This window comes from Scyliorhinus canicula, chromosome 16 (genome assembly GCF_902713615.1).
Source record: "Scyliorhinus canicula chromosome 16, sScyCan1.1, whole genome shotgun sequence".
NCBI lineage: Eukaryota > Metazoa > Chordata > Chondrichthyes > Carcharhiniformes > Scyliorhinidae > Scyliorhinus > Scyliorhinus canicula.
In genome coordinates, this window is record NC_052161.1 from 49,746,608 (window position 1) to 49,765,816 (window position 19,209).

The 19,209-nt window shown below is 45.9% G+C and overlaps 1 protein-coding gene across 4 annotated transcripts in view; it reads right to left on the reverse strand.

Moving 5' to 3' along the window:
* Positions 1-307: 307 nt before the first annotated feature.
* LOC119950709 (cilia- and flagella-associated protein 46) overlaps positions 308-19,209 on the reverse strand; it is a 365,535-nt gene continuing 346,633 nt past the window's right edge. For all 4 annotated transcript variants that reach the window (XM_038773375.1, XM_038773376.1, XM_038773374.1 and 1 more), the window contains 4 exons: positions 16,103-16,184; positions 14,554-14,690; positions 11,149-11,265; positions 308-703 (listed from right to left, as the gene is read on the reverse strand). In XM_038773375.1, the coding sequence (XP_038629303.1) occupies positions 579-703; positions 11,149-11,265; positions 14,554-14,690; positions 16,103-16,184 (461 nt within the window). In that variant the 3' untranslated portion in view covers positions 308-578. The remainder of the gene's footprint in view (positions 704-11,148; positions 11,266-14,553; positions 14,691-16,102; positions 16,185-19,209) is intronic.

Genomic DNA, 19,209 nt, shown 5'->3' on the forward strand with positions numbered 1-19,209 from the left:
AAGGAACTGTCAAAATACATGAAGCGAATGACGTTGCAGCAAATGTTTGATGAATTTGGAAAATCCTATGCACATACACAAGCCGAATTCCTTACTAGACAAACCAAAGGGCCCAGAATTAATTGCTCTTGCTGATCAGCCATTTTCTTCTTCGCCCCCCCCCCCCCCCCCCGGCCCCCCTCCACCAACAATGGTGAAATCACCCGTTCCCTCGAGGTCATCAACATCAATTTAGTACAGTTACTGGGGAGCAGTGACATGGAAGATACAATGTTTGGATAAGTAAAACAATTTTATTACTGCTTTATAATGTTTTATATTGATAACACCATTGATTATGGATGTTTTATTTTTCAGGTACAGATTTATGTCCCGATATTTGTAGTTAGACATTCTAACATCTATCTATAATTCAGAAAATTCCAAAATCCTGAAATGATCTGGTCCCAAGCATTCCGGACTGGAGAAGGTACAGTGCACTCTAATTTAGCTAGACACTGTTTTCTAACAGTTTACACTGCAAAAGGCAGTGCAGCAAAATTGTGTACTGAAAGATTTAATATTTTGTCTTTAATTGACTAAGTGACGATGAGATTTGGTAATCCATAAAGGATGAAATTAAAAGCAGCTTGTTGAGTGTTAAGTTCTTCTGGATGATTGTTTGTCTGGACTTTAAGGGACTGAGACGAAGAGCCATCTTGCGCTGCGGGGGGGAAAGAAACAAAATGTTTTTAAAAATATAACCAAGTACGTTATTACAACTTAATTGAAATGCACTTGCATTAACTCCCAATAGACATGTAAAAATAGATAAACACTCTAAACACACTAATTACTTCTATACTTGGATATAACATGTATCAACTCAAATGATCAACAGTGATTGAAACTGGTGTTCTGGAATATTATGGATGATCATGGGATTGTGAACACAACATTAAAGTTGCACTCTAGTATTGTTGACAATAAAACAGACAAATAAATCATGATTCTGAATTACTTGCTGTTCCAACAGACTCCCATCAATATTCCAGGGAGTGCCTCCAAGAATGGCCTTAAACACTGAATCCAGATCCTTTTTTAAAGTATTTTTATTGAGTTTTTGTGGTACACAAAACAAGGATAAATGTGGACAAACAGTTGTAGACAGAGGAGAAATAAAAATTTTTTTACATATCGGTCTGTTTCAACTATTTACATACATACATCGTCGTTTTCTGTTCTCTTAAATTACTGACAGCAGTGGTTGTGGTTTCCCATGTCTCGTTCCCCACCAGTTTTCTTTTTTTCCCCCTTTGGTTTAGGTTGTTACCTCTGCCCCCCCCCCCCCCCCCCCCCCCGCCCCCTTCTCCTTTTTTCCGACCTCCCACTTCTTTCACATGCTTCTTTTGTTGGGCATGGTTGGGTTCCATGTTTCCCTGCCCCCCTCCTACTCCCATTCCCCCCCCCCCCCCCCCCCGCCGCCCTTTCTTGCAGGATCAGGGCTACCCCCTCTTGTTCTTTGGCTTCTTAGCTGTTGACTACAAACAGGTCTTGGAACAACCGTGTGAATGGCTCCCATGTTTTGTGGAAGCCTTCTTCCACCCCTCGGATGGCAAATTTAATTTTCTCCATTTAGAGATATTCCGATAGGTCAGACAGCCGGTCTGCAGCTTTGGGTGATGCTGCTGACCGCCAGCCAAGCAGGATTCTCCAGCGGGCGATTAGGGAGGCAAAGGCAAGGGCATTGGCCCTCATCCCCATGAAGACATCTGGCTGTTCTGATATCCCGAAGACTGCCACTCATGGGCAAGGCATTATACCTTATCCCCACCACCTAAGACATTGCCTCGAAGAAGGCTGTCCATAACCCAGCAAGTCTACGGCAGGACCAGAACATGTGGCCATGGTTGGCTAGGCTGCCTTGGCACCGTTCGCATTTATCCTCCATCTCCGGGAAGAACTTGCTCATTCAGGGTCTGGTTAAGTGGGCTCTGTGTACCACTTTTAGCTGCATCAGACTTAGCCTTGCGCATGTGGAGGTAGAGTTGACCCTGTGCAGTGCTTCAATCCAGAATCCCTCTCTATAAACCAAAAGTCCTTCTTCCACTTCTCCCTCGTCTCGTCTAGTTGGGCATTGGCCCTCTTTAGCAGCCACCGTACATGTCACCACAGTTCCCATTCCCCAGGATGTCCGCGTCCAACTGGTCCTCTAGAAGTGATTGTTCTGGTGGTCATGGATATGACCTTGTTTCTCTTCAAAGGAAGTTTTTGATTTGTAGGTACTGTGGTGGTATGATTAGCATAGCTGCCTGCCATTGGTGCAGAACACCGGCTTACCATTGGCCCTGGTCGGTCATGTGCCTCTCGACCGGTTGGTTGAGACCAGTCATGCGACGGCTTCCCGATTGGTCGAGAGGCTGAGTTAACCCCACCTCCAGGGCAGTGTATAAATACCCAGTACTCCCGGCTGTCATCCTCCTACTGTAATCGACCGCAGGGCTAACAGCTAGCAGATTAAAGCCATACTTTTGTTCAGCAACTCATCTCGCATTCAACTGATGGTACATCAGGTACCTAAGTTTGTTTCCCCTGTCAGCTCTAATCTTTCTGTCAGTTCTTTGAACATTGTTAACGTGTTGCTGATGTAAAAATCCCTAACTGTCAGCGTCCCCTATCCTGTCTCCACCTTTTAAAGGTGGCAGCCATAGCCGCTGGTGAGAACGTGTGGTTATTGCAAATGGGGGCTTAAACGGACATTTCAGTTCGCCCGAAATGCTGTAACAGTTGGTTCCACGACCAGAGTGTTGCTACCACCACTGGGCTCATTGAATATTTGTTAGGTGGGGATGGGAGTGCCGCTGTGGCGAGGGCCTGGAGGAAGGTCCCTCTGCAGAAGCCATCCTCCATAAGCATCCACTTGGCTTCTGACTCCTTTATCCATCCCTTTACTCTCTCCGTGGCTGCTGCCAGTGGTAATATTGTAGGTTTGGGAGGGCGAGGCCCACCATGGATCTCGTTCTCTGAAATACTTTCTTTGGATCCTTGCATTCTTTCCGCCCCGGAAAAACGGCATAATCAGTTTGTTCAGTGAATTGCAAAAAGGCCTTGGGTATGTCGAGAGGGATGGATCTAAACAGGAAGAGGAACCTGGGAGGTACGTTCATTTTGATCATCTGCACCTTCCCCGCCAGGGAGAGTTTTGAGTGTGTTCTATCGCTGCAGGTCCTTTTTTTTTACTTCCTCCGACAGGCTGGTCAGGTTACACTTGTGGATCCCCGTCCAGTCATGCGCGATTTGGATTCCCAGGTAGCGGAATTTGTGTTGAACCTATTTTAAAGGCAACCCCACCAGCTCTGCCCCTCCCCCTTGTGGCTTCACTGGGAAGATCTGCATTTGCTCAGGTTAAGTTTGTAGCCCGAGAAGGCTCCATTCTCTTTCAAGAGCCTCATAATTCCTTCCATGCTGCTTCATGGGTCCGAGATGTAGAGGAGCAGGTCACCCTTATAGAGCTCTGTGCTCTGTCTCTGGATCCTCTCTGGATCCCTTTCCTGTTCTTTGCCGCCCCAAGTGGCTCGATTGTTCGGGCGAACAGCAGTGGGGATAATGGGCATCCCTGCCTTGTGCCTCTGTGTAGCTGGAAGTGCTTAGACCTGTGATATTTGTCTGTACGCTTGCCTTGGGAGCATTGTACAGGAGTTTCACCCAGGCTGTAAACCCTGTTCCAAGCCCAAACTGCTCCAAGTGGGGGGCTCGATGGAGGCTCCGTTAAGGGGGAACCATAGGTTCGTCCCAGGGAAATTGGTGGAGTGACGGATAGGGGTGGGAATGTAGTGCAGAAGGGGACAGAAGTAAATGGGGTCTTTAGGGACTTCTACGAGGAACTGTACCGGTCGGAACCTCCGATGGGGAGAGGGGGGATGGAGAGCTTCATGAACAGGCTATGTTTCCCAAGGGTTCAAGAGGAGCTGGTAGAGGGGCTGGGGCGCCGATAGAGTTGGAGGAGCTAGTCAGGGGGATTGGACAAATGCAGTCAGGTAAGGCGCCGGGGCCGGACGGGTTCCCGGTGGAATTTTATAAAAAGTATGCGGATCTGGTGGGCCCCCTGTTGGTGCGAGCCTTCAATGAGGCATGGGAGGGGGGGGCTTTGCCCCCGACGATGTCGCGGGCACTGATCTCTCTGATCCTGAAGCGGGATAAGGACCCCTTGCAGTGTGGATCATACAGGCCTATCTCGCTCCTCAATGTTGACGCTAAGTTGCTGGCGAAGATCCTGGCCACCAGGATAGAGGACTGTGTGCCAGGGGTGATACACGAGGATCAGACAGGATTTGTCAAGGGACGGCAGCTCAACACGAATGTGCGGAGACTGCTAAATGTTATTATGATGCCGGCAGTGGAGGGGGAGGTGGAGATAGTGGTGGCGCTGGATGTGGAGAAAGCGTTTGATAGAGTTGAGTGGGGGTACCTGTGGGAGGTGCTGGAGCGGTTCGGATTCGGGGAGGGATTCATTAAATGGGTGAGGCTGCTCTACGCGGCTCCGATGGCAAGTGTAGTTACCAATGGAAGGAGATCGGAGTACTTTAGGCTCTACCGTGGGACCAGGCAGGGGTGCCCCCTGTCCCCCTTGCTCTTTGCACTGGCGATTGAACCTTTGGCTATGGCGTTGAGGGAGTCAGGGAGATGGAGGGGTCTGGTGCGGGGTGGCGAGGAACATCGTGTATCGCTGTATGCGGACGACCTGCTGTTGTATGTGGCGGATCCAGAAGGGGGAATGCCGGGGGTGATGGAGCTGTAACCGGAATTTGGGGGCTTCTCGGGCTATAAGTTAAATTTAGGCAAGAGTGAGGTATTTGTAGTACACCCGGGTGATCAGGAGGAGGGAATTGGGAGACTCCCATTTAAGAGGGCAGTGAAGAGTTTCAGATACCTGGGGGTGCAGGTGGCCAGGAGTTGGGGGACTCTCCATAAGCTTAATTTTACCAGGCTGGTGGAGCAGATGGAGGAGGAATTTTAAAGGTGGGACATGGTGCCGCTATCGTTGGCGGGTAGAGTGGAGTCCGTCAAAATGACGGTTCTCCCGAGGTTCTTGTTCTTTTTTCAGTGTTTGCCCATCTTTATCCCTAGGGCCTTTTTTAGAAGGGTGACTAGCAGCATCATGAGCTTTGTTTGGGCACATGGGACCCCGAGGGTGAAGAGGGTCTTCTTGGAGCGGGGTAGAGATGGGGGGGGGGGCTGGCATTACCCAATCTCTCGGGGTATTATTGGGCGGCCAATGTGTCGATGGTGCGCAAGTGGGTAATGGAGGGGGAGGAGGCAGCATGGAAACGGATGGAGAGGGCATCCTGTGGAGATACAAGCCTGGGGGCCCTGGTAACGGCGCCGTGGCCGCTCCCTCCTACGAGGTATACCACGAGTCCGGTGGTGGCGGCTACCCTCAAGATTTGGGGGCAGTGGAGGCGACATAGGGGAGAAGTGGGGGGCTCGATGGAGGCTCCGTTAAGGGGGAACCATAGGTTCGTCCCAGGGAACATTGATGGGGGATTTCAGGGTTGGCACAGAGCGGGCATCAGACAGCTGAGGGACTTGTTTATTGATGGGAGGTTTGCGAGCCTGGGGGAGTTGGAGGAGAAATTTGGGCTCCCCCTGGGAAACATGTTCAGGTATCTGCAGGTAAAGGCATTTGCTAGACGGCAGGTGGAGGGATTCCCTTCGCTTCCCGTGAGGGGGGTGAGTGACAGGGTGCTTTCGGGGGTCTGGGTCGGAGAGGGGAAGATATCTGATATCTACAAGGTTATGCAGGAGGCGGAGGAGGCGTCAGTAGAGGAGCTGAAAGCTAAGTGGGAGGGGGAACTGGGGGAACAGATCGAAGACGGGACATGGGCTGATGCCCTGGAGAGGGTTAATCCTTTCTCCTCGTGTGCGCGGCTTAGCCTCATCCAATTCAAGGTGCTGCACCGGGCCCACATGACTGGGACGAGTATGAGTAGGTTCTTTGGGGGTGAAGACAGGTGTGTCAGGTGCTCGGGGAGTCCAGCGAACCATGCCCATATGTTCTGGGCATGCCCAGCACTGGAGGAGTTCTGGAAGGGGATGGCGAGGACGGTGTCGAGGGTTGTGGTATCCAGGGTCAAGCCAGGATGGGGACTCGCGATTTTTGGTTTTGGGGTGGAGCTGGGAGTGCAGGAGGCGAAAGAGGCCGGTGTGCTGACCTTTGCATCCCTAGTAGCCCGGCGAAGGACCTTGCTACAATGGAAGGATGCGAGGCCCCCAAGCGTGGAGACCTGGATCAATGACATGGCGGGTTTCATTAAGCTAGAGAAGGTCAAATTCGCCCTGAGAGGGTCGGTACAAGGGTTCTTTAAGCGGTGGCAACCTTTCCTCGACTTTCTGGCTCAACGATAGGGTACGGGGACAGTAGCAGCAGCAACCCGGGGGGGAGGGGGGGAAGGGGGAGGGAAAGTGGGGGGGAAGGGGGAGGGAAAGTGGGGGGGGGGGGAGACGATGACTATGTTTGTTTATTTAATTTTAATTTATTTTTAAGTTCTTTTGTTGTTCATTGGGGTTGGGGGGTTGGGGGGTGGGGGGATGTGATACATGCGTCGATACGGTCTGGGGGGTGTTACAGTTATTATGGGTTATTTTGTTGCATTTCATTGTTTGTCGTTATGTTTTATATTTTCTGTAAAAATTTCCAATAAAAATTATTTTTTAAAAAAAGAAAGCATATAGGGAAATGGAATCTGAGTGGATAAGAGTGTGTTAGCACATTAGAAATAATGAAATAACGATAAAATGAAGACAATTACATATTCAATCAGATGAGAAATGGTCAGAAGTTCATCAAGTGGTATTACTGGTGGGGCAATGCAGGTAGAGCATGGGATTCCAGTAGGGGGTCATTTAGAAGTAAGGGAAACTCAGGCAAAAATACAAAAAATATTTTTATTGCTCTGGACTGATTAAGGATATAGTTGAATTTTGCTGTACATGTCACACATGTCAGGTAATAGGGAAACCTCAGGCGATAGTAAAACCAGCACCTTGAATACCCATTTTAGCATTTGACGAACCTTTCACCCGGGTCTTAATTGATTGTATGGGACCACTGCCTAAAACTAAAGTGGCAATCAGTATCTGTTGACCATAATTAATGTGTCTACTAGATTTTCATTAAGAAATATTACATCAAAGTGGGTTGCAGAGGAGTTAACCATTTTTTTAGTAGATATGGACGACCAAAAGAAATTTAATCAGATCAGTGAGCAAATCTTATGTTGCCATTATTCAAGGAAGTTATGGATAGTTTAGGGTTAAAGCCATTCTTCAATTGGAATCACATGGGGCATTAGAAAGAGGGCATCAAACTCGAATGATCATGTTGAGGACCTATAGTCTAGATTATCCAGAGGATTAGAATAAAGGAAATCCATTTGTACCATTTGCAATTACGGATGCACCAAATGAATCAACTAAATTCAGTCCATTCAAATTGATTTTTGGCCAGGAGATGAGAGGACCACTGAAATTGACCAAAGAGAAATTGATGAGTCAATGGTCGGAGACTAAATTGTTGGATTATGTGTCAAATTTTAGGGAGAGATTGACTAGGGCTTGTGAGTTGACTGGGAAACATCTGAAATTGTCACAACATGTGATGAAAAAAGAGGCAGTTAAGAAATCAAAAAATCGTAGTTTTGTTCATGGGGAGAAATTACCAATGGTAGGTGAACGGTTAAAAGCAAAATTTAATGGGCCTTATCAAATTAAGAGGAAATTGATGAGATGAATAATTTGTTAAGATCACCAGACAGAAGGAAAACACACAGAGTGTTTCATGTTAACATGCTGAATAGGTATTTTGATAAACAAGGAAAGAAGGAGCAAATGTAGGCCGCTGTAACTCAGGGAGTAGAGATAAAGCCTGACGATTCTGAATTTGACATTAAGCAAATTAAAATGAAAAATAAGGAAGGATTAAAAAATTGGGATAAATCATTGATATACATAAGAACATAAGAACTAGGAGCAGGAATAGGCCATCTGGCCCCTCGAGCCTGCTCCGCCGTTCAATGAGATCATGGCTGATCATTTGTGGACTCAGCTCCACTTTTCGGCCCGAACACCATAACCATTAATCCCTTTGTTCTTCAAAAAAACGATTTATCTTTATCTTAAAAACGTTTAATGAAGGAGCCTCAAATGCTTCACTGGGTAAGGAATTCCATAAATTCACAACCTTTTGGGTGAAGAAGTTCCTCCTAAACTCAGTCCTAAATCTACGTCCCCTTATTTTGAGGCTATGCCCCCTAGCTTTGCTTTCACCCGCCAGTGGAAACAACCTGCCCGCATTGATCCTATCTATCCCCTTCATAATTTTAAATGTTTCTATAAGATCCCCCCTCATCCTTCTAAATTCCAACGAGTACAGTCCCAGTCTACTGAACCTCTCCTCGTAATCCAACCCCTTCAGCTCTGGAATTAATCTAGTGAATCTCCTCTGCACACCCTCCAGCACCAGTACGTCCTTTCTCAGGTAAGGAGACCAAAACTGAACACAATACTCCAGGTGTGGCCTCACTAACACTTTATACAATTGCAGCATAACCTCTCTAGTCTTAAACTCCATCCCTCTAGCAATGAAGGACAAAATTCCACTCGCCTTCTTAATCACCTGTTGCACCTGTAAACCAACTTTTTGCGACTCATGCACTAGCACACCCAGGTCTCTCTGCACAGCAGCATGTTTTAATATTTTATCATTTAAATAATAATCCCTTTTTCTGTTATTCCTACCAAAATGTATAACCTCACATTTGTCAACATTGTATTCCATCTGCCAGACCCTAGCCCATTCACTTAACCTATCCAAATTCCTCTGCAGACTTCCAGTATCCTCTGCACTTTTTGCTTTACTACTCATCTTCGTGTTGTCTGCAAACTTGGACACATTGCCCTTGGTCCCCAACTCTAAATCATATATGTAAATTGTGAACAATTGTGGGCCCGACACTGATGCCTGAGGGACACCACTAGCTACTGATTGCCAACCAGAGAAACACCCATTAATCCCCACTCTTTTCTTTCTACTAATTAACCAATCCTCTATCCATGCTACTACTTTACCCTTAATGCCATACATCTTTATCTTATGCAGCAACCTTTTGTGTGGCACATTTTCAAAGGCTTTCTGGAAATCCAGATATACCACATCCATTGGCTCCCCATTATCTACCGCACTGGTAATGTCCTCAAAAAATTCCACTAAATTAGTTAGGCACGACCTGCCCATTATGAACCCATGCTGCGTCTGTCCAATGGGACAATTTCCATCCAGATGCCTCGCTATTTCTTCCTTGATGATAGATTCCAGCATCTTCCCTACTACCGAAGTTAAGCTCACTGGCCTATAATTACCCACTTTCAGCCTACATTCTTTTTTAAACAGTGGTGTCATGTTTGCTAATTTCCAATCCGCCGGGACCACCCCAGAGTCTCGTGAATTTTGGTAAATTATCACTAGTGCATTTGAAATTTCCCTAGCCATCTCTTTTAGCACTCTGGGATGCATTCCATTAGGGCCAGGAGACTTGTCTACCTTTAGCCCCATTAGCTTGCCCATCACTACCTCCTTAGTGATAACAATCCTCTCAAGGTCCTCACCTGTCATAGCCTCATTTTTATCAGTCAATGACCTTTCGGAAAAAAACCAAAATGACCTAAAAGAGTTATTAGAGTCATATAGAGCTGTAGGTGGGAATAAATTGGGAAGTACGGAGGTAATTATGCATGATGTAGATACAGTAAATGCTGTTCCCATTAAACAGATCCATACAGGCTCAATCTACTAAAGCTAACAGAGGTACAAATGGAGATAGCTGATTTATGCAAATACCAAACGGAGATGGCTGATTTACATAAACACCAAACTGAACAGTGGGGGGGGGGGGGGGGGGGGGGGGGGGGGGCCTGAGCATCTCAAACAGATCAGCATCCGGCACCGACCCAGTTTTACCCCGAACGCCCGATCCTCCGCCGCATCGGGAATCCTGCTACCGGCAGCAGGTGGCGGAGAAACCAGGCCTTTGTCTTTTTTTTGTTTACAGTTCAGTTTTACCAAATGACATCTCAGCTGAATAAACTTACCGTCTTCTGATTTAAAACTGTTACTCTTGGTCTACCCGTATCCTTTACCATTATTACTTCAGATCAAATTGTATTATAAACATCATCTCTACAATATTCTCTCATTAATCATTTTTCCAGCTTCATTGCTCAAACCCACATCCAGTACTCGCCATGTTCTTGTTGGGCAGACTTAGAAAGTTCTCCTCAATGCATTTTAAGAATTCTGGATCCCTATACTTTTTCAAACTAATTTTCACCCAACTAATGTTACAGTCATTCAAATTAGTCATTCCTCCCAATATTACCCTATAGTTTCTGCACTTCTCAACAGTATCGTAACTTATTTGCTCTTCTGTCTTCCTCTGACTGCTGTAGTGTCTATATTATACTTCTGGCAGTATGATTACTCCTCTTTCCTCAGTTCAATACATGCGGCATCATTGCTGCCCTTCTTGCATAACATCCCAACTGATAGTTTCTTCAACATGCAAACCTCTCTCCTTTTATCCCCCTTAATGCTAAGCTACTAGCTTCCTGCCCTTTGTTTTTGTAATAGCTATGATCCCATCCTTATTCACTAGACCCCTTAATTTGAAGTATTTACCAATAATCACTGAACAACTTCCTTGCTGTCTATTTTCTAACCTTACTTTCCTCAGCCTTCCATATGCACTCACTAATTTTCTGCCTTGTTTTTTCAATTTCTCTAGTCCCGCTTTTGAAATCTACAACCAGCTTCCCAAACAACTGCCAAGTTAGTTGAAACTTTCCCCAAGGTTGCACGAGCAAACCTCGCCAGCACAGTAATGGTTGTGGTCCTGTGGAAGTGCAATCTGTCCAGCTTGTGTCGGGTCCATTCCCCTGAAACTAACCCCAATAACCCAGGAATCCAAACTCCCCTTCTTGCATAACCACTTCTGCTGCACATTCAGCTTCACAATCCTTTTATTTCTGTACTCACTAGCTTTAGAAAGTAAGAATTCTATTGGTACTGCTGGATAGGTTGACTAAATGTTTCAAATGTGGAATATATTTACATACCTAAAGCATTTGGATTCTCAGCTGACTGTTCATTATCATTTGCAGGAGCATTTTCTATTCCAGATTTGATTATTTCAAGAATTGTTTGGCCAGTTGTTTTGCCGACTTCCAACAAATCTAAAGGGAAACATCATCATCAATAGATAAGTATGAACAAGTCCAAATATAAACTCTGTACTCAACATGAAAGGGAGGAGAAGGTGAGGTATGAAGGGCCATCAAAAAGGTTGGGCTGATGAAGAAGGGTTCTGAAGGTGGGGGCAGGATGCTTGAACTGAGGTAGGGGCCTGAAGGGGGGAGCACCTCAATGACCCATAGCCGTATGTGCTCATTTGAGGGGGAGTTGCAATGTCCATGTCTTTGGGTGTGACATTGTCTGTGGGTGTGGGGGAACCTTGAAGCTCACTTAGAGATCGGAGCACTCTTTCAAAATGGCGACCCAATCTCTGAGGAGCCGGTCTTGCCAGTGTGTTCAGCTCCCCACTGCTGAAAGAATTTCGAAGTCTGGGTTACACCTGGAAGAAACTCCCCTAGGCCCAGCAAAATGACTAAGTGTGGGTGAATCCAGGTCTGGATCTCATCCAAAAAGCGAGCGGGAAACACTCTGCCAAACTCACCCAAAATGACAGTCAATTTTTGGGTGAATCGCGCTCAAGGGAAAGTTATATTGTACATTAATACAAGTAACCCAAAATAGAATAGAGTTAATGCAAGATAATAGAGTTAATGTTGAGACATGGCAGGGTAACTCAATCAAGTGGAAAGCCTGTCCTATAATATATGTGAAGTCATGGACACTGTGTGGATAGCACATTCAGAGAGGTAGTCACTTAAGGGCCTCAGGGTCTGAAGGCAGTGATGAACAGGCAGTCCAAGAGATTAGGCAAGTAATGCAGGAGTCCCCTTGGATCCCACTCAGAAATAGATTTTTTCTGTTTTGGAAGCTGGTAAGAGCGCTGGTTCCTCAGGAGAGTGCAGTCAGAGCCACGTTTGTGGCACCACGAGTGGCTTGGCTATGGGAAGGGGAGGAAGAAGAAAGGAAAAGCAATAGTGAGAGAGGATTCACCAGTTAGAGGAACAGGCAGGCACTTTTGTGGCTGTGGATGTGATTCCAGGATGGTATGTTGCCACCTTGTTGCCAGGGTCAAGGAAGATATCGAGTGATAATCTTCAAGGAGGACAATCTTTGGGGAGAGGGTGAACAGGCAAAGGTTATGGTCCACACTGGTACCAATTAAGTAGTTAGGAATGGGGATGGGTCCTCCATTCTGCATTTCGGGAACTAGCCAGAAAATGAGCAAACAGGACCTCAAAGGTAGTAGTCCCAGTGAATTACTCCCAGTCCCATGTGAAGGGAGTATAGGAATAGGAGGATAAAGAAGATGAATTCATGGCTGGAAAGATGGCGCAGGAGGGAGGGCTTTAGATTCCTTGGACAGTGAGTCTCGCTCTGGGAGAGATGGCCCTTGTACAAGCCAGAGAGGTTGCACCTGAACAGAGTTTGGACTGAGTTTCTTGCGGGGCGATTTGCTAGTGTTGTCGGGAGGGCTTTAAACAAACTCAGCGGAGGAAATATCAGAGAGGGATACCAGGATTCACAAAATACTGGGAAGGACAGAAAGCACTCGTCTCGAGAAAAGTAAGTTAATCGGTGAAGTTGGAGAAGGGAGAAAGTAATGACATCTAAATCAGGGATACTGTGCATGTTTATGAATGCATAAAGTACAATAAATAAGATTGGGGCATAACAGGCGCAGATTGCGATGTGCAAATATGATGCTGTGGTTGTCATAACCTGGGATTAAGCAGATCACGGGACACTAATGAAACCTTAAGCAGGTCATGCAACATTTGTGAGATTGGGGCATTGATATTCCCAAAGGACTATGGGCAATACACTGAGGGGGAAAAGTAATCTAACAATGATATTTTGAAAAAGGAGTATGTACAATTATAGGAAAGACACAAAACCGAAGGAAAAGCTTTACTGTAGCTATACTGAGATTTTACAAAAGGTAGGGATTAGAGGTTCTGAAAAAAATTCTTGAGAAATCCATGTTTTTTTCGTGTTATAAGGTTGAAAATAGATGATAATATATTAATATAATATCAACAGGAATTAAAGGGTATATTAGGAAGAAAATCTTTATATAGGGTACAGTTTGAGGTGGAAGCAGAATCTCTGTTCATCTAAAAAGAGGAATATTAGACACTTAGATCATAAGACCATAAGACAGAGAAGCAGATTTAGGCCATGCGGTCCATCGGATCTGCTCCACCATTCAATCATGGCTGAAATCTTTCACATCCCCATTCTCCTGCCTTTGCCCCATAACCCCAATCCCCTTATTAATCAAGAACCTATCTATCTCTGTCTTAAAGACACTCAGTGATTTGGCCTCCACAGCCTTCTTTGGCAGAGTTCCACAGATTCACCACCCTATGGCTGAAGAAATTCCTCCTCATCTCTGTTTTAAAGGATCATCCCTTTAGTCTAAGATGGTGTCCTCTGGTTCTAGTTTTTATTACTAGTGGAAACATCCTCTCCACGTTCACTCTATCCAGGCCTCGTAATATCCTCTAAGTTTCAATAAGATTCTCCCCTCATCCTAAACTCCACCGAGTACAGACCCAGAGTCCTCAAGCGTTCCTCTTACTCCAAGCTCTTCATTCCAGGGATCATTCTTGTGAACCTCCTCTGGACCGTTTCCAAGGCCAGTACATCCTTCCTTAGATACAGGGCCCAAAACTGCCCACAATACTCCAAATGGAGTTTGACCAGAGCCTTTTACAGCCTCAGAAGTACATCCCTGCTCTTGTACTCTAGCCCTCTCGACATGAATGCTAACATTGCATTTCCCTCCTTAACTGCCGACTGAACCTGCAAGTTAACCTTAAGAGAATCTTGAACAAGGACTCTCAAGTCTCTTTGTGCTTCTGATTTCCAAAGCATTTCACCATTTAGAAAATAGACTATGCTCAATTCCTCCTTCCAAAGTACATAACCTCACACTTTCCCACATTGTATTCCATCTTCCACTTCTTTGCCCACCCTTTTAGCCTGTCCAAGTCCTTCTGCAGCCTCCTGCATCCTCAATACTACATGTCCCTCTACATATCTTTGTATCTTCTGCAAACTTAGCAACAGTGCCTTCAGTACCTTCTTCCAAATTGTTAATGTATATTGTGAAAAGTTGTTGTCCTAGCACCGTCCTGAGGCACACCACTAGTCCACAGCTGCCAACCTGAAAAATGCCCCTTTACACCAACTCTCTGCCTTCTGCTCATCAGCCAATCCTCTATCCATGCCAGGATCATACCCTTAACACCATGGGCTCTTAACATATTTAACAGTCTCCTATGCGGCACCTTGTAAAAGGTTTATGCAAAACATTCAAGCCTTACGTTTTGACAGTTTTAAAAACTTTTTGGTATTGTCTTGAAGTGTGCTGTGCCACTGGTTAATCATAATGGAACGTACTCCAGTTAGGCTCAGGATTATTGCTGCATCCATTTGTTCCTCTGTTGCCATCTGCCTTGCACTGCAAAACACAAAAGCAAATAGAATTGTAAAAAATATTTACATATTTTTACATATAAATATTTACATATAAAGGGCAGCAAGGTAGCACAGTGGCTAGCATGGTTGCTTCACAGCGCCAGGATCCCAAGTTCGATTCCCGGCTTGGGTCACTGTCTGTGCGGAGTCTGCATGTTTTCCCCGTGTCTGCGCGGGTTTCCTCCGGGTGCTCCAGTTTCCTCCCACAGTCCAAAGATGTGCAGGTTAGGTGCTAAATTGCCTTTAGTGTCCAATAAGGTTAAGTGGGGTTACTGCGGTTATGGGGATAGAGTGGAGGTGTGTGTCTTAAGTGGGGTGCTCTTTCCAAGGGCCTGTGCAGACTCGATGGGGTAAATGGCCTCCTTCTGCACTGTAAATTCTATGTCATAATGACACCTTTCACAATTTGTTCTTGTCTGTCCAGACAAATATTGGGTGTTGCTCTGGTGGCAATTTTTGTGGTAAATTATTGCTGGCTGTTAAAACTGTTCAAAGTGCAATTTGGAGATGGGCTCAATATCCTCCATTCTATCATTCACAGCAGGAAAGTCGACCAGGCATCCCATGACTAAATTTTACTGGAGATCATGGCCGGGATTCTCTGGCCTTTGGGATTCATATTTCCCGCAGGAGCACACCCGCGCCCACGTGTTTCCTGAAGTGTGGGTGGCTTCAATGGGAAATCCCACTGACAAGTGGTGGGAGTAGAGAATCCCACCGCAAGCAAATGACACACCGCCAATAAATGCTCAGCTAGGGGACTGGAGAATCCCATCTCTTAGTGGTGCTTCTATCCCCATAGCAGTTTCTTAACATAACAGCTTCTGGCAATTCTCTAATAAGCTGAGAAATTATCAGTCTATGGTAAGCTTGCTACTTGCAGTCCATCTGATATCATTAAAAGATCCGACCTGGAAAACTGGGTGAGGGTTATGGCGAGCTCGGGATGGCATTTCGCAGTGGGTTGTGGATGCTTATTATCAAGTATATTCAAGACTGAGATCAACAAATTGTTGGTATCTCAGGGAATCAATCGATATGGAAAGTGAGAAGAAAAGATTTTGTATTGAATGATGGAGCCACTGCAAGGGTCTGAATGGTCTCCTCCTACTCCCATTTATTTGTGTTCTCATTCTGCCTTAAATAAAAGAAGTCAAAGCCAGCTGGTGTAAGTAGGGTTGCCTGGCTGAAATCTTAACTGCAAGTACCAGTCTAACTAATTGCTGCAGTGCTTCTAAAGGGGGACAAACGCACAAAGTTTTCAGCTAACTTGAATCTAAAAAAGTCAATGCATAAAACATCTAAATTACATATATTAGTTAAATTCTAATCAAGCTTCAGAAACATAGACAGCTTTTTTTACCATGTGAAATTTTCGACTGGATTAAGCATTACCTCTTTCGTCTATCCAGTACTGACTGTCGTCGAAAACTTTGACAGTTTTGAGCCAGATCTAGAAGAATCATTAGCTGGCAATCTAGAGAAAGCGAAATAACAATATAAACTATCAATATGTTGTTAAAAATTAATGTAGGTACTAATAGTGAGTTGTTTTAACGACCAAGTGGCTAGCTTCTTTATTTTCTGCTATTACCAGAAAAAAATCTATACCAGTACTAAACTTTACAGTTTCAGCCACCCTCAACTTGAATCCAGAGTTGGAAAAGGTATTACTCTTGTTACAATCAGGAATGGAGAGGTGGAATGGGTCCCCTATTTTCCCACTCCTTATTTGACAGCAACTGTTTTTTTTTAAAAAGGATGTGCTTGCCAATTGACTAAGTGTGTAACTGTTTAAATGCTGTGACTATAAAAGGCACAAACAGACTTGTTTTCATTAATTTTTTGAAACAAGGATAGTTTTTATTGTACTTAACCCCATCAAAGGATAATAATAAAAACGCTAACTCTCACGCACACAAACACACCTCAGGTTCACATATACGTGAATCAATTAAGGGTTCATTTTAAAGTTCAATTAATATTGAAGTGATTGGATGGGTCCAGACTGAGCTAGATGGTCTGGCACAGGCGACAACATGGGTCTCGTTATATCAGGTCTCAGCAGCAGTCTCCGGCCTTCGCACTGGTGTCATCAGCCAGGATCTCAGTGGATATCCCTCATCCCCCAAGAGCCAACACATCAATCTGGGTTGGTCCTTGAAGACACTGGGGATCTCCGCGAGTCCTGCACATTCCTTGGAGGTGTGCATACTCATGCATGATGTGGAGGTGATGTTTGCACAGGAGTTGAACATTCAGGGAATGGCACTCTTTCCTGCTCACGAAGGGCATACCCGAATGTTCTGCTGTGTACAAGATGCCATGCGTGCCATCAATTACCCCTGGTCGTGGGGCATCCTGGCGATGGTGGAAAATCCTGCAGCTAGGTGGGCTTGTTCCAGCTCAAAATTGATAAAGTCTGATGCACAGGCATACAGAGCATCCGTGGCTTCATGGATGCACTTGTGAGCTGAAGCTTGGGAAATGCCACACAAGTCCCCACTTCAGCCTTGGAATGATCCGGTTACACAGAAGTTCAGGATTGTGGTGACCTTCACAGCCACCGGGGGCTGGTGTCCCCCTCTGCGAGGTGCCAGGTCCACAAGGGTGTGGCACAGGTGCCGCACTGTCTCTTTGTTGAGACGGAGTATCCAGCGGCAAAGACTGTTCATCATCTCCTTGAAAGGCCAATGACGCCTGTACATTTTGGCCGTCTCTGGCAGCCCCCTCTCGATTCATCCTCAGCCTAATGGGCAGCCAGATCTTCAGAGTGTGCAGCGGCCCCCTGCACATCGGGTGCACCTCCAGCCTGTGTCGACACTGCTGCCGTCTTCTCCGGTGTCTGACCGCCTCAGATGCCACCAATATGGGCAGCACGGTAGCATTGTGGATAGCACAATCGCTTCACAGCTCCAGGGTCCCAGGTTCGATTCCGGCTTGGGTCACTGTCTGTGCGGAGTCTGCACATACTCCCCGTGTGTGCGTGGATTTCCTCTGGGTGCTCCGGTTTCCTCCCACAGTCCAAAGATGTGCAGGTTAGGTGGATTGGCCATGATAAATTGCCCTTACTGTCCAAAATTGCCCTTAGTGTTGGGTGGGGTTACTGGGTTATGGGGATAGGGTGGAGTTGTTGACCTTGGGTAGGGTGCTCTTTCCAAGAGCCGGTGCAGACTCGATGGCCTGAATGGCCTCCTTCTGCACTGTAAATCCTATGATCTATGATAACATGAGCTCAGTTTCTGAGGGACCGACATAACCAGCCATATTGCTATATCTGGAAGGAATTGGCGAAGGGGAGAGACCGACAATCAGTTAGGGCTTCTACCTAGGACCCTCAAATCCCCCAGGCCTCCCCCGCTCTTACGTGTCCTGCTTTCTCTCAGAGTGCCACCCACGAAGCCAGCTATGCTGGAAAGCTCGCTCTGCGCACTCACCCTGATCACAGAAGGAGCTCCTAATCCCAGACCACAGCTGGGAAGACTGTGCTCAGGTGCCCTCCCCTGCCACATACTTACCCTTTGGTCATGAGAAGATCTACAGTGCTGAAGCCCTGTTCTTGGGTGTTTGATTGTTGGCTGCTGCCTCCAGGGTACTGATGCTTCGAGAGTTCAGGCAAACTGTTCAGGCTTCAAAGTTTGATTTAAATGTGATGCAATAATCATCATCTGAGACATGGCACGTGTACACATGAGAAGCCACTTGAGATATTTTGTTTATTAAATGGTCAACAGTAACAAAGATTTGCAACTCAACTACTAACATTCTACTTATCACACTAACCATTAAACATCAAGGAAACGTCACCATTCCATTTAAGACCCAATATAAAGCTATATCTACTAATTTTACAAAAACACACAATATCACCCCTCACAGGTTCCTCAACAGAAATGGAGGCTAAGCCTGAGAATGTGTTAACATGTCCAGAACTTTGTCGTAGAAATTATCTCTTCATCAATGTGTTACTTCTTCCATGTATCTGTGCCATTCTCCGTCCAGGAGCCGCAGCTGTGCAGGCCCTCCACACGCCCCAATCTCACCGGAACCAAATCCTGGTATCCACATATTCCACTGGTGCTCAAGGTGCAGTTCAACATCCTTGACTTCCCGCGTGGTTAACCCGCGGTGACATGCCAGTTACATGTAGCACTCACCACACTAGCAACAAAAGCAATCTGTGAAAGCATTACTTCACCGGTGTCATCAGGTGGCCGTTTGGAATAATGGCATCAGGTCTCACAGCGTCTTCTTGCTTCACACCAGATTGCCTTCTAGACTCATGAGTCCCCCGAAACCGATGTTCCAGGACCCAGAAAATTATCCTTTTTCTCGGCTCCAGAAAAGGAAGGAAACAGCAGCAGCCTCTACATATTTACAGCCAGCAGCAGGAGCAAGCAGCAAACACAACCTGCAGCTGTGAAGTGCTCTCACAACTAACAAGGCTTATTCCTTATTAGCGACAGCCTTCAGCTGTGGAGCTAGAGGATGCTCACAGTCAA